The 13,640-nt window shown below is 40.4% G+C and overlaps 1 protein-coding gene across 2 annotated transcripts in view; it reads left to right on the plus strand.

The window, feature by feature from the left end:
• Positions 1–13,640, plus strand: part of CA13 (carbonic anhydrase 13) — a 49,042-nt gene that overhangs the window by 2,972 nt on the left and 32,430 nt on the right. The window contains exon 1 of one of the 2 annotated variants that reach the window (XM_058698457.1): positions 11,950–12,151. The exons of the other annotated variant lie outside the window; for it this stretch is intronic. Within the exon in view, the coding sequence (XP_058554440.1) occupies positions 12,115–12,151 (37 nt within the window). The 5' untranslated portion in view covers positions 11,950–12,114. Of the gene's footprint in view, positions 1–11,949; positions 12,152–13,640 lie in introns of those variants that run through there. 2 annotated transcript variants of the gene reach the window in all.

A 13,640-nucleotide genomic window follows, 5' to 3' on the forward strand; every position in this document is an offset into this window, starting at 1 on the left:
AAGGGAGCACAGGCACCTGGGAGAGACAGATGTGTGCACATGGAGTAATCATTGAAGACAGAAAGTGGTAAGGACTGTGATAAATGCAAAATGATAAATATAAAAATGCATTATTTAAGGAAGAAAATAATTTTGCACTCTGGAGACCTTCATGTTAAAGTTCTCATCTGACTGTCTTAAAGCATAAATCAAACTACAGTTCAAAGGCCAGATCTAGCCCACTGCTTATTTTTGTACAACCCATGAGCTAAGAAAGGTTTTACATTTTAAAATGGGAGGAAAAATCAAAATAAGGACAATTTATTGAGACACATAAACATTCTATTAATATTTCAGTGTCTGTAAGTATAATTTGATGGAACACAGCTACACTTACTTGTTTACATATTATATATGACTGCTTTCACACTACAACAGCAGAATTGAGTAGTTGTGACAAAGATTGCGTAGTCTGCAAAGCCTAAAATATTTGCTATCTGGCCCTTTACCAATTTTAAAACTTTTTAAAACTTGACCAACCCATCTTAGAGGATGAGCAGCACGGTGGTGTAACTGGTTGTACTAGCATTAGTATTTTATACTCAAAGCAATACAAGTCTTAGAAGAATGAAGGTCACTTTTCCTCCCAGCATTCTTGGGTAGCTAGATCTTTTACATCATGAGTCTGAGTTTCTTTGTCTCTAATGGTTATCGATGGTTTTCATGTGTCTGGGCTGAAAATTGAAGTTTCCAGATATTTTCCAGACATCCCCACCTGGATCTTCCTTAGGGAATGGAAAAGGGAAATGGCTTAATCTTAGGAGAGAAGATGAGCTTCTGGAAATTGAAGAAATGTTCAGGGGAGAGGGTGGTTAACAGTTTTCTGTAAGTGCCTGAGACTTTTGTCCCTCTGGCACATGGCTTGAGGAGAAGTAGCATAAGATCTCTCTGCCAACAAGGGTTACAGAAAGGATGGAGCTTTCTGTCTGTAAAGGAAATCTAGGCATTGATATTGACAATTGTAGCAGCCACTGTGATGGACTGAAGACCAAAAAAGTTTCCGTTTTCTGGGTTTGGGATAAGCCATTCACTTCCCGTGTACTTGAGACTGAGATGAAATTTTTATACCTAGTCCATGTACTCTTCAAGGGCTCGTCTATTACTCAGTCACCTTTGCATCCCCGTGTAGGATTCTCTATTTCCAGTTCATAGGAGGTGTGGCATAAACATTTGCTAAATGAAATAAAATTCCCTGAATTATAAACAGGTGAGCAAGGTATTGTAGCCAATATACTAAAAATGACTTTAAAGCTCTATTATCTTTACCATGACAGAAAAATACCTAGAGGAACACTTCTTTTTATCTTCGTGTAGCACTATTCCTTGGAAATGATAGGTGCTCAATTAATATGTTTTTAATTTAATTAAACAGATTTTTATCCAGAGTTATCTCCTAGCCAAGTACCTAGAAATCCTGAAATCCAGTCACAAAGGAATGCTTGTATGTGAAATATTTGAAGGTTAACGGTCAGGGGTGCCTGGGTAGCTCAGTCAGTTAAGGACTCTTGCTTTTAGCTCAGCTCATGATCTCACCATTGTGAGATAAAGTCCTGTCAGGCTCCATGCTGGCAGCACAGAGCCTGCTTGGGATTCTCTGTCTTTCTGTCTCCCTCTGCCCCTCCCCTGCTCACACAGGCAAATGCACATGCCTGCTCTCTCTCTCTCTCAAAAAAATTAAAATTAAAATTGAAAAAGAATGGTCAAATACAGAGCACAAAGGCAATGAAAATATTCAAAGGGTACATGAAGTCCTTTCACATTTGTTTTTCAGCTGACATTGTTATGTTCAAAGTCTGCACAGACTAAAGTCAACAGTTTTTGACTCTCATCTTTGTGTTGTTTTATAGCAACCCTGTTGTGCTGAAATCTTACTAAGAATTCCATGGGCATCTATATTTTAATAAAACCAAAAAATGCTGAGGACTAAAAGTTCTCACAAACATCTGGCTCCTTAAAGACTTTTGTTTTTCTTTTGGATTAGAAAAGTCATGAAGAGTCAATGTAGAAATGGAAAATTCAGAAAAGTATAAAGAAGAAAACAAATAACCAGCAATTATTACATTCTGATTTTCCTCTCCATCTACTTTCTCTCATTTGGATTATTGTAATAGCTTCCTATCTGGTTTCCCTGCTTTAATCTCTATGCGAGCCCTGCGGCCAGAGGAATCCTGCTAAAATGTTAATCAGTTCATGTCATTCCTCAGCTCAAAATCCTCAATGTTCCCCACATGATTCAGAATAAAAGCCAAGTTCTTTAAAAGCCTGTGAAGCCATGTGTGACCCCCCCCGCCCCCCTTTGCTCCCACTGCTCTATAATCCTGGCCAGGTGTGTTCCTCCTTCTCAACCCTTCTGCCCCTAAATATCTGCAAGGCTCCTCTCTCATGTCTTTCAGATCTTCTCTCAGATGTCTTCTTTTCAGTGAGGGCTTCCATGACTGTAAAGTTCCAAGTCCTCCTACATCCCTTCTCTGCTATCCCATTATTGTCACATAGCCTACCATATATTTATTCATTTTGTTTTTTATCTCTCTGCCTGCTAGAATGTAAGCTCCATAAAGGCAGAGCTTTCGGGGCACCTGTGTGGCTCAGTCGGTTAAGTGTCCGACTTCTGCTCAGGTCATGATCTTACAGTTCGTGGGTTTGAGCCCCGCATCAGGCTCTATGCTGACAGCTCAGAGCCTAGAGCCTGCTTCGGATTCTGTGTCTCCCTCTTTCTCTCTGTCCCTCCCCCGCTCACATTCTGGCTCTCTCTCTCGAAAATAAACATTAAAAATTAAAAAAAAAAAAAAAGGGCAGATCTTTCCATCTGGTTTTGTTTGCTACTATATTAGCTTCCTAACGTGTAACAAATCACCCCAAAATTTAGTCACTCGCAACAACAACCCTCATTTATTATTTCATAATTTTAGTGGGTATGGAATTCGGGAGGGGTTCTGCTTGACAGTTCTGGCTCAGGGTCTTTGCTGAGGGTTCACTTAGATGTTTGCTGGGACTGTAGTCATCTGAAGGCTTGACTGGAGCTGAGGGATCTACTTGCAAAGCAACTCACTCATGCAGCTGCAGGTTGGTGCTGGCTAGTGCCAGGATGCTTGAAATCATCTCCAGGAGGACCTCTCCACAGGACTGTTTGATATTCTCATGATGTGGAAGCTGGCTACCTCCAGACTAAGTGATCCCAGAGAGCAAGGGAGAAACTACAATGTCTTTTATGACCTCGACTCAGAAATCACACCCTACTGCTTCCATTCTATTTTATTAATTACGTATGCCCATCCTACTCAGTAAGGAAAGAGACTACACAAAGAATTAAATCCCAGGAGGTGAGGATCATTGGAGATTATCTTGGAGGCTGACTAGTACAGCTGCTATATCCCCTGTGCCTAAAACTGCCTAGCATCTAAAGGTAATCTGATAAATATTTGGAACAATAAATAAGTTCCACCACTCAGATTTTCAAAAATATATTTCTTTGCAGCTTTTTTTAGAGCAGTTATGCTATGTTATTTATTAAAAATTGGAGTTTCTCTCAGGATAAAAATTTATAACCTATAGATACAAACATCTACTTATTAATAAGTATATTGAAAATATATTTATGTCTTTCTAAAATTACATCTTTTTGATCTATAATAAATTATTTCAACTCTCTTCTTAACATTGACATTTTTGTTGTTTCTGGATTTTTTTCTAATATAAATACATTGTGATGAACATCTTTGTACATAAATCTTTGAGAAGATCTAATATTTTAGGGAGCATAGTTTAAGAATAAGATCTCAGGTTATGAACACTTAAAGTACTTGATTTAAATTACCAATTGTTTTCAGAAAGACCGTATATTTTACAATTCTACCAACAGTGTGTGAACGTGCCCAGTTCACCATGTCCTTATTGATATGGAGTCTTTATACTTTTTAAGAAGCTGAGATTTTGATTAGGAAGACATAGCATGAAGACCTCTTAACAATTTCTCATCTTTTGAATTTTGTTTCATGTTTATAGCTTAGTTTTCTTTTTTTCTTTTGTCATATTAACTGGTTGTTTAGGAGTTAAAATAGACAAAATTTAGAGGTAAAGGGAGAAAGAGAAAAGCAGGAATCAGTATGAGTATTAAATGTTTTTAAATGTTTATTTTTCAGAGAGACAGATTGCAAGCAGGGGAGGGACAGAGAGAGAGGGAGACACAGGACCTGAAGCAGGCTCCAGGCTCTGAGCTGTCAGTACAAAGCCCGACGCAGGACTTGAAGTCGCAAACTGTGAGATCATGACCTGAACCAAAGTCAGACACTTTACCCACTGAGCCACCCAGGTGCCCCTGATTATTAAATTTATGACTTGTGCAATTGGGTGGATCGTGGTGCTATTTAATAAGATAGAGAAAACTGTGGGAGGGAAACTGGGACAGGAAATAAATAATTCCATTTCAGACACCTTAAGTTGCAGCACTTGGATGCAATTCAGTGGATCTAGAGCTATCCTGCCCAATATAGTAGCCACTCACCACATGTGGCTATCAATCACTTGCATGCACTAGCCTGAACTGAGATATTCTGTAATAGTAAACTATGCATCAGACTTAAAGACCTAGTAAGACCAAAAAAAAAAAAAAAAAAGTAAAAGGTATAATTGTGTCAGTTAAGATTCATTCAAGAGACAGAAATCATATAATATTTTGAATAATAAAAGTTGATGTAAAGAATTGTTAACTATAACAAGGAATAAGACGTAAGAGAACTGTAAAGAATATCCTTAGGCTAATGGAGAGTCTCTGAGGAAGGACAAACTTGGAAGTTGGCCTCCTCTCCAAGACTGGGATTCAGATCACTGGAGAAGGTGTAGCTGCAGCCCATTGGATGGCAGAGAAGTTCATGGGGTGGCCCAGGCCAGAGCTGGTCCATAGTTGGCAGGCAAGCAGGAAACACCCCTCTGGGGTACAGTGAGCTAAATCTGGCATGCAGGTGTGCAAAGGGACTCAGACATTGGGAACCACCTCTCCAGCAGGGTGGTACACAAGCTAGAGGGCAGTGTCTGTTTCAGAAGCACCATGGGAAACACCATCCATGCTGCAGTCTGCCTGAGGCCGGTGGGCAGGTGTGGAGAGGGAATGGAGGCATCTACTTGCCAGAAGAGGGGCATGAGAGCCGGGGTGTTTGGCGTTTACTTCAGAAGTTACGATGAGAGGGTTACTGGGTTTGGGCTGGGGCTATGAACTTGCTGAGGGACTGCACACTCTAGGTGTGAGGCTGGGCCAGAGCGGCCCTGCATGTTCATCCACACACGTCTCTGCCAGGAGCCCAGCAGGAGCAAGAAGAAAACAAAAATGCAGCACACCAGAACCAGGAAACCAGTCCCTGTCCTGAAATGTCCCTCTACTGAAAAAAGGTTGGCATTGTGCTTGCTGCAAAGAAGAAATTCTTAAAGCTCCATTATCACAGAGCAGATAATGTGTGGTGAACTCAGAACTGAGGAAGAATGCATTGATCACTGGCACACTCATTAATATTTTTTATATTGATTCATGTTAAAACAGGAATATCTTGGATATATGGGGTTAAATAAGATCTATCATTAAAACAAATTTTCACTTTTTTAAAACTTATTTTTAATGTAACTAGTTGAAAATTGAAAGTCAAAAATATGGATAACATATGTGATTCACACTACGTTTCTCTTGGATAGTGCTGGAATATATTTCTAAACTAGATAGATTATGTCCCTAGACGTTGGTGGAAATTCCTAAGAGAAGAGTGTAGAGAGAGAAGAGATCCCGGTAGAAAGTCCCAAACCCTTAAAATTTAAAGGTTGGTTTGATGGTTAATGTTATGTCCCAACTTGACTGGGTCACAGGATGCTCAGATATTTGGTCAGCCATTATCTTGGGTGTTTCTGTGAGGGTGTTTGTCAAATGAAATTAGCATTTAAACCAGTTGACTGAGTAAAGCAGGGTGCTCTCCCTAATGTGGGTGGGTCTTATTCAATCAATTGAAGATCTGAATAGAATAAAAAGGCTGACCCTCTCCTGAGTAAATAGAATTCCTCCTGCCTGACTGCTTTTGAACTTGTACATCGGTTTTTCCCTGCCTTCAGACTTGAACTGAAACATTGGCTCTTCCAAGATCTCGAGCCTGCCAGTCTTCAGCCTGGCATTAGACCATTGACTTTCTCATTTCCAGCTTGCCAACTCATCCTGTGAATCTCAGGACTTGTCAGTTTCCATAACTGTGTGAGCCAATTCCTTATACTAAATCTCTTTTTTATTTTTTATTTTTCCCCACCCCTAAATCTCTTCTTAAACACACACAAACATGCACACACACGCACACACACTCACACACACTCACACACACACACACACACAGAGTGTGGTTCTTTCTCTCTGGAGAAACCTTACTAATACAGTTGGGTATAGAAGAACCCAAGGAGCAGCAGACAGGATGATGGGCAGCAAATGGGAGCAGAACATATGTTCAGGGGGGGATTTTTCCCTCTAAAAAGAGGAAATTCTAGAACATATTGGTATGCTGATGGCAATGATCAACAGGAAGTGGAGTTGGTAACTTGTGTTATAAAGGATATGATGGTATGTGTTTGGTGGGAGTAAGAAGTTTTGCTAGGTAGTGCTGGTGCATCAAATCTTTGGTGGTAAAATGGTGGTGTCCAGGCAGGGAACTTCTTGGAGCGGGGGTCTATCAAGCCTTTCTTGATGGTGAGATGGGGATTTGGGTACTGCTATTGAGAGAACAGACTGCCCTTTCCTAGAGGACAGAAGAGGGTAGATTAACATTATAAGTACTGATGACAGAATGCCTGTTAACACCCCTAATTTTCTCTGTTGTTATATTTCAAAGAGTTGACAGCAGTAGAGTAAAATTGACTTATTTCCAAATCAGCTTATTCCAAGCTAATAACAGTTAATTAAATTCTTTGATAGTTGAGTTATTTTGCCCTGAATTACCTAGGCTTTTCAACACTGATCTGATGTCTATACAACTTTATTTCCTTTTAAATAATCTCTGCTTTTCTCTTTCATGCTTTATCTACTTTTATAATATGCTATAAAATAGGGTGTGATAAATTTCTGTCAGAAGACTGCATGAGATTAAACAAAAGAACAAAAATGTAGAAGGTAGGGTTTTGGCAATGGAGGTTCTTGTCTGACAACACAGGACAAAATGTTTGGCTCCAGTTTCTGAAAGTTATTATCTGAAAAGAGACTTGAGAGGTGATACATTAAAGCTGTCTTTCCAATTCTGGTCTGAGAATTCCCATCTTGGCATGAAACCTAAGTCATTTGGGCAAGTCCTGAAGCCCCTTTGGGAGACTGCATTATGCAGTCCTAACCTTAGGATAACTTTAGGAATGGAAACTAAAGAAATCGAAACCCCCATGTATCAGCTCCATAAAACCTACATGCTCCACAAGATATCAAATGATAAGACAGTCCTGTGGTTAATAAATCCCAGCTGTGCAAATCACAGGGCTTGAATGAAGGGAATGGTCACAGACTGGGGAGCACCTTGGACTTGGGACTCTGCAGACTGGGGCTATGTCCCCAACTATGTGGCCTGCCTCTCTAGGTAACTGAGGAACCTTGCTCATCTCAGTTTACTACTCAGGAAAAATCAGATGACAATGCCACTTGGGTTCACATTCAGAGTTTCTTAAAAAGAATCCCTGAAAAAAAAATGCATCTCAAAGAGAGTCCATATATATGTCCTAATAGAATAAGATTGATTCATACTTTGATAGTTTCTGAATATGTTACCATCCTTAATTAAATATTTTTATGGCTAGAGTTCTAACTTACAAGTGCTGCTCATAACATACAGTGTCTGATTCACTGAAGAGGAGAGCTGACTTAACCGTGCTTTGCGGCAGAGGAAGCTTGAACTGGATGTAATTATATCGAGAGTGAAGTAGAGCTGATGCACATATGTCCGGTCAGGATTCCTGGGTTCTCTGGTCAGTGTTAATCTTCCTCTACTTGTTTACACTTGATGGTATTGAACCTGGAGACAGGGGCTCTTTGTTAAGGAGAACACCCACACCTAGCTATAAAGGTTATTTAGCAAACTAATGGCTCATTGATTTGAGAAAGCAGGTTTCTGTTGCCCTAGATGATTTTGGAAAAATTAAAAACCTACAAAAAGTTGTGAGAGTAGTAACATGAGCACCCAAATATCCTTTAGCTAGAGTCTCCAGTTATTGACTGAGACATCTGAGAGTCAGTTGCAAACATAAAGGACTTCAGCCCTATTGCTTTGGCATTTATCTCCTAAAGTATGGCCAGTACCGTCACCACGCCTATGCAAATGAACATCAGTTCAATAGTATCACCTATATGCTGTCCATGTTTACATTTCATTGTCCCCAAGGCATGTACTGCACCTTTTTTTCCAACCTAGGATCTAATTGAGGGTCACACATTATGTTTGGCTGTAACATATATTTTTGTCTCTTAATTCCAGGCTGTGGGAATATCCTATTCCCCAGGAGCCTTTCACCTGGAAGTTTTAACACCCATTATTGATCCTTGCCTGAACCAAATATTACATTGGCCTTGCAAAAGTTATTGCTTTATAATTCTATCACTTTATCTGTATTTAGTGGCTTGCATTCTCTCATAAAGGAACATTTTTTCTCTTTTTCTTTCAGTATCACTATGGACTCATGGATATTTTGTGGAGTGGAAGTTATAATCTATTACTATCATTATTCTTTTTGATGGCCAAATTGTCCCCAATTTGGCAGCAGGACCTCTTACATGCTACCTCCTGTTTCTCTCTCTCTCTCTCTCTCTCTCTCTCTCTCTCTCTCTCTCTCTCTCTCGTGTGTGTGTGTGTGTGTGTGTGTGTGTGTGTATTTTACATGAGTCCATTAGTATTTTGTGGGTTTATTTTGCCTATTTTTTAAAAAAAGACTATTTATTAGAGTAATTTTGGGTTCACAACAAAATTGACAGGAATGTATAGAGAGTTCCCATATACCCTCTACCCCCTGCTCCAATATGGAGGCTAACCTCCTCCATTATCAACTTGTTCTTCCAGAGTCTTTTTTTAATTACAAATGATGAACATACATTGATACATCCTACTCACCCAAAGTTCATAGTTTATCTTAGGGTTCACTGGTGGTGTTTTATAGTCAATAGGTTTGGACAAATGTATAATGACATGTATTCATCATTGTAATAGCATACAGAGTATTTTATTGCCCTAAAAATCCTCTGTGTTCTGCCTACTCAGCACCTGCCTCCCCTCACCCTTCTTGGCAAGCACTGATCTTTGTACTCTCTCTTTGGTTTTGCCATTTTCAGTATGTCCTACAGTTGGGATCATACAGTATGTGGTCTTTTCAAATTGGCTTCTTTCACTTACCAATATGGCATTTAAGTTTCCTTCATGTTTTTTCATGGCTTGATAGCTTATTTCCTATTAGTACTAAATAATATTCAGTTGTCTGGAAGTACCATTCACTTACTGAAGGACATCTTGGTTGCTTTCAAGTTCTGGCCATTATGAATAAAGCTGCTATAAGCGTCCATATGCAGATTTTTATGTGGACGTAAGTTTTCAACTCATTAGGATAAATACTGAGTAGCGTGATAGCTGGATCATATGGTAAGAGTGTGTTTAGTTCTGTAAGAAACCGCCAACTGTTTTCTAAAGCGGCAGTACCTTTTTGCATTCCCATCATGAATGAATGAGAGTTCCTGTTGCTCCACAGCCAACATTTGGTGTTGCCGGTGTTCTGGATTTTTGCTATTCTAGTAGGTGTGTAATAGTATCTCATTTTGTTTTCATTTGCATTTTCCTGGTGACATATGATGTGGAATGTCTTTCACGTGCTTGTTTGCAATCTGTATATCTTCTTTGGGAAGACATTTGTTAAGGTCTTTGGGCCATTTTTTTTTTTTAATTTTTTTTTTTTTTAACGTTTATTTTATTTTTGAGACAGAGAGAGACAGAGCATGAACGGGGGAGGGGCAGAGAGAGGGAGACACAGAATCGGAAGCAGGCTCCGGGCTCTGAGCCATCAGCCCAGAGCCCGACGCGGGGCTCGAACTCACAGACCGCGAGATCGTGACCTGAGCTGAAGTCGGACGCCCAACCGACTGAGCCACCCAGGCGCCCCATGGGCCATTTTTTAATCAGGTTGTTTTCTTATTGTTGAGTTTTAAGAATTTTTTGTATATTTTGGATAACAGTACTTTATTATATATTTGTATATAAATATATACATATATCTATTTTGTGTTCTGTAGTGAAAGTGAACATAAATAAAACTTTTATTATTGTAAGTTTGGCCACGGGGTGCCTGTGTGGCTCAGTCGTTAAGTATCTGACTTAGGCTCAGATCACATCTCGTGTCCATGGGTTCAAGCCCCGCATCAGGCTCTGTGCTGACTGCTCAGAGCCTGGAGCCTGCTTCAGATTCTGTGTCTCCCTCTCTTTCTGCCCCTCCCCTGCTTTGTGCTCTGTCTCTCAAAAATAAATAAATGTTAAAAAATAAAATAAAATAAAGTTTGACTACTACTATACTGGCATAAATGAACCCAACTGTACCAGAGAATATGGAAGAGAAAACTTGGGCTTTCCCTTAGATGTAAGAGGAGCATAAAATTTATTGTACTTATGGCTGTATAAAAACTTTTTTTCTGTTGCATTCTAACCTCATTAAGAATTACAGAAGCAGAAGGAGGTGCAGGCTGCACTATGAAGTATTTAGGTCAGGTCTAAAGAATAGTTCAAATTGATCCCTATTTAGTGGTCCCTAAACAATACGGTGGTTACCAAAAGAGGTACCTCCTGGGACTTTCAATTACCACATTAGGCAGCTGCTGTGTGGATTGCAAGAGAAAGTGAAAGATGATAGTTAAACAGCCATCCTTACATCTTTTATGGAAGGTTCATGACCATTAAGAAACTATTTGCATTGGCTTGACCATAAATAACACTGCACAGTTCAATTTGAAATTTCAAATTGACCCAATTCAAACCCTTCTGCAGCCGGAACAGTACTTATAATCCTGGCAGATCACAGAGTTCTCTTTATTTTTCACTCTGAGCCCAGAACACCTACTACTCCAGGACAGAAATTCAAGGCTCTGCAGACAGTTCAGCTTTCAGTCATAGGGCAGCAAGCCTACTGTGCATCCAAACCAACGATGGAATGAACACCTTCCTGTCTCTGCTGGGACAAAAGGGAAGCATTATTTCGGGACCAAGAATCAATATTAGATTGGTTCCCTAATTCCTCCAGCCACAGTGAGCAGAGGTGAGAGTCAGGAAGGAGATGGGATGAATGGGCTGGTGCAACCAGGCTGGGTAAGGGAGGGGTCAGGGGTCCTTTTTTAGTAAGAACTCTAGGCCCCTTTTGGGTGTGTGACCTGGGAGGGTTACTCAGCTTGTCTTAAGACTCTAGGGCAATTATAGGATCTAGTGGCAAAATGTGGGTAAAAGTCTTAGTTCAGACACTGGCCCATGGTAAGCCTTTAGTAAATAGCAGCTAAATTATTTTCGTAGCTATTACCATTGTCACTATTATTTTGTACTTTAATACCACCACCACCAACGACTTGACTTCATGTCTCCACCAGCAGCCCCTCCCAGCCCGGCAGCTTCAGGCCCAGGTGACTCATTTATTCCCAGGATAGACTTCCAAGCAATACTTTCGGGGGTGACTACTTCTCAGGAGGCAGAAAATCTCCTCTGGAAACTCTTCTCTCGTTCTTCCCTCTTTCCTCCCTTCCTCCCCGCCTCTCTATCAAACCCACTCTCCTTTTCTGGAGTTCAAGCTGTTAGTGCAAGGGACTCTCGCCCCAGGACCTAGCTCAGCTCCGCCGCCCGACGTCGCCCAGATATGTGCGGGCGCCTTCCTGCACGCCACTGCCCCCTGGCGGACGAAGCCGAGAGCGACCTGGCCCCGGGGTTGTAGCGCACCCCTGCTGCCAGGCGCTGCGGGGCGGACCCCGTCCAGGCTGGCCGCCGCCTTTGCCAACTCGCGCGCCCGCCCGGCTCCGTCCCTCCTCTCGCTGTCCTGCCACATCTTCCTCTGCCTCCCACTCGAGGGACCATGTCGCGGCTCAGCTGGGGATACGGCGAACACAACGGTGAGCGAGGGAGGGCTTTGCTCCAGGGGGCGGCCGTGGGGGACAGACCACACACTGCTGATCTCGCACTTGCGAGAAACTTTTTGGTTCCTCTTTAAATTGAGCAGCTTTCCCCTGAGCCGAATGCAGGAAGTAAAGAGAGGGCTCAGTCTTGTGAAGACAGGAAAAGCGTCTTTTGGAGGGTGTTGATAGTGAGGGTGAGAGTTGGTGTGTGTTAGCCCTGTGAAGATTCCCCCAGACCACGAAATCTTCGTATATGTCCATTCACTTTCACTTGAAAAGCCGAGGACTTTCCCTAGTAACAACTACTTATCAATTAAAGGCACGGAGATTAGAAGTCTGATGACATACTTTAATGAATCGAGGGCAAGTTCGCTTTCAGTTTTTTGAGTTCATTATTCGCAGGAAACAAATCATGGAAAACATTTGAAGGTATACTTAAGAAATTTTAATAATTGAATCACAATCCTGAAGATTGAAGTTGCCTTCTTGGCAAATGAAATACTGCAAATATCTTAATAGCTGTTACTATAAAATATTGCCACGGTAATTTGCAGTTGGTTGACTGGTACTGTTAGCTTTAGGAGGTCTCAGGTTCTTTCTAAAAAAATAAAGTTCTGCTTTGGGCCACTTCACTCTATCTCCCTCTCCCACAATCATCCTTGCATAGATAGAGGATTAGCAAAGGATTATTCAAATTTTATCATATTGGCAAACATGGATTTATTGATGGGAGCAGCAGTAATAATATGTATACTTGTCTTCTTCTATATACTAAATCACCAAAATAACCGTTATTTGAAATAACTGCACAGTGAACCAAGAAGCCTTACAGTGAATCAGTATCAAAATTAGATCTGTTACTCAGAGCCTGGAGCCTGCTTCGGATTCTGTGTCTCCCTCTCTCTCTGACCCTCCCCTGTTCATGCTCTGTCTCTCTCTGTCTCAAAAATAAATAAACTTAAAAAAAAATGAAACAGTTTAAAAAAATAATAATGAAAAAAATTAGATCTGTGAATAATAATAATAATAATAATTATACTTTCCTTGGATTAATGTGCATATTATTGAATAGTGCCATATAGTCAAATTTTAGAGAAAGTTTACTTTCACAAAGAAACTTTCACAAAGAAAGCTTTTCAGCTTCATTTCTAATTGCAGCCTTCTTGAGGTTATGATTAACTTGCCAGTTTAAAATGGCAGCAGGTGAAATTTAGACCTTTAATAATAAAACATATAATTTAGGCGAATTTCTTTTTGACTGAGACTGTAATTATAATCTCACACGTTGCTAATTTCCAATTTATGTTTGGGAAAAAAACCCACAAAAAATTTCTTTTAATTTCCCTCTCTGCTGGAATAATTTTAATTTTTGTCATTTCATAGTTACTGGGTGTCAACCGTGCCCTCACAATAGTTAGGAAGAAGAAGCGTCTTTTCAACCAATGAGTACTGATTACTCTTTAATACATTTATTTGTTAGAAAATG

Source organism: Neofelis nebulosa, chromosome 14, assembly GCF_028018385.1.
Source record: "Neofelis nebulosa isolate mNeoNeb1 chromosome 14, mNeoNeb1.pri, whole genome shotgun sequence".
Classification (NCBI taxonomy): domain Eukaryota; kingdom Metazoa; phylum Chordata; class Mammalia; order Carnivora; family Felidae; genus Neofelis; species Neofelis nebulosa.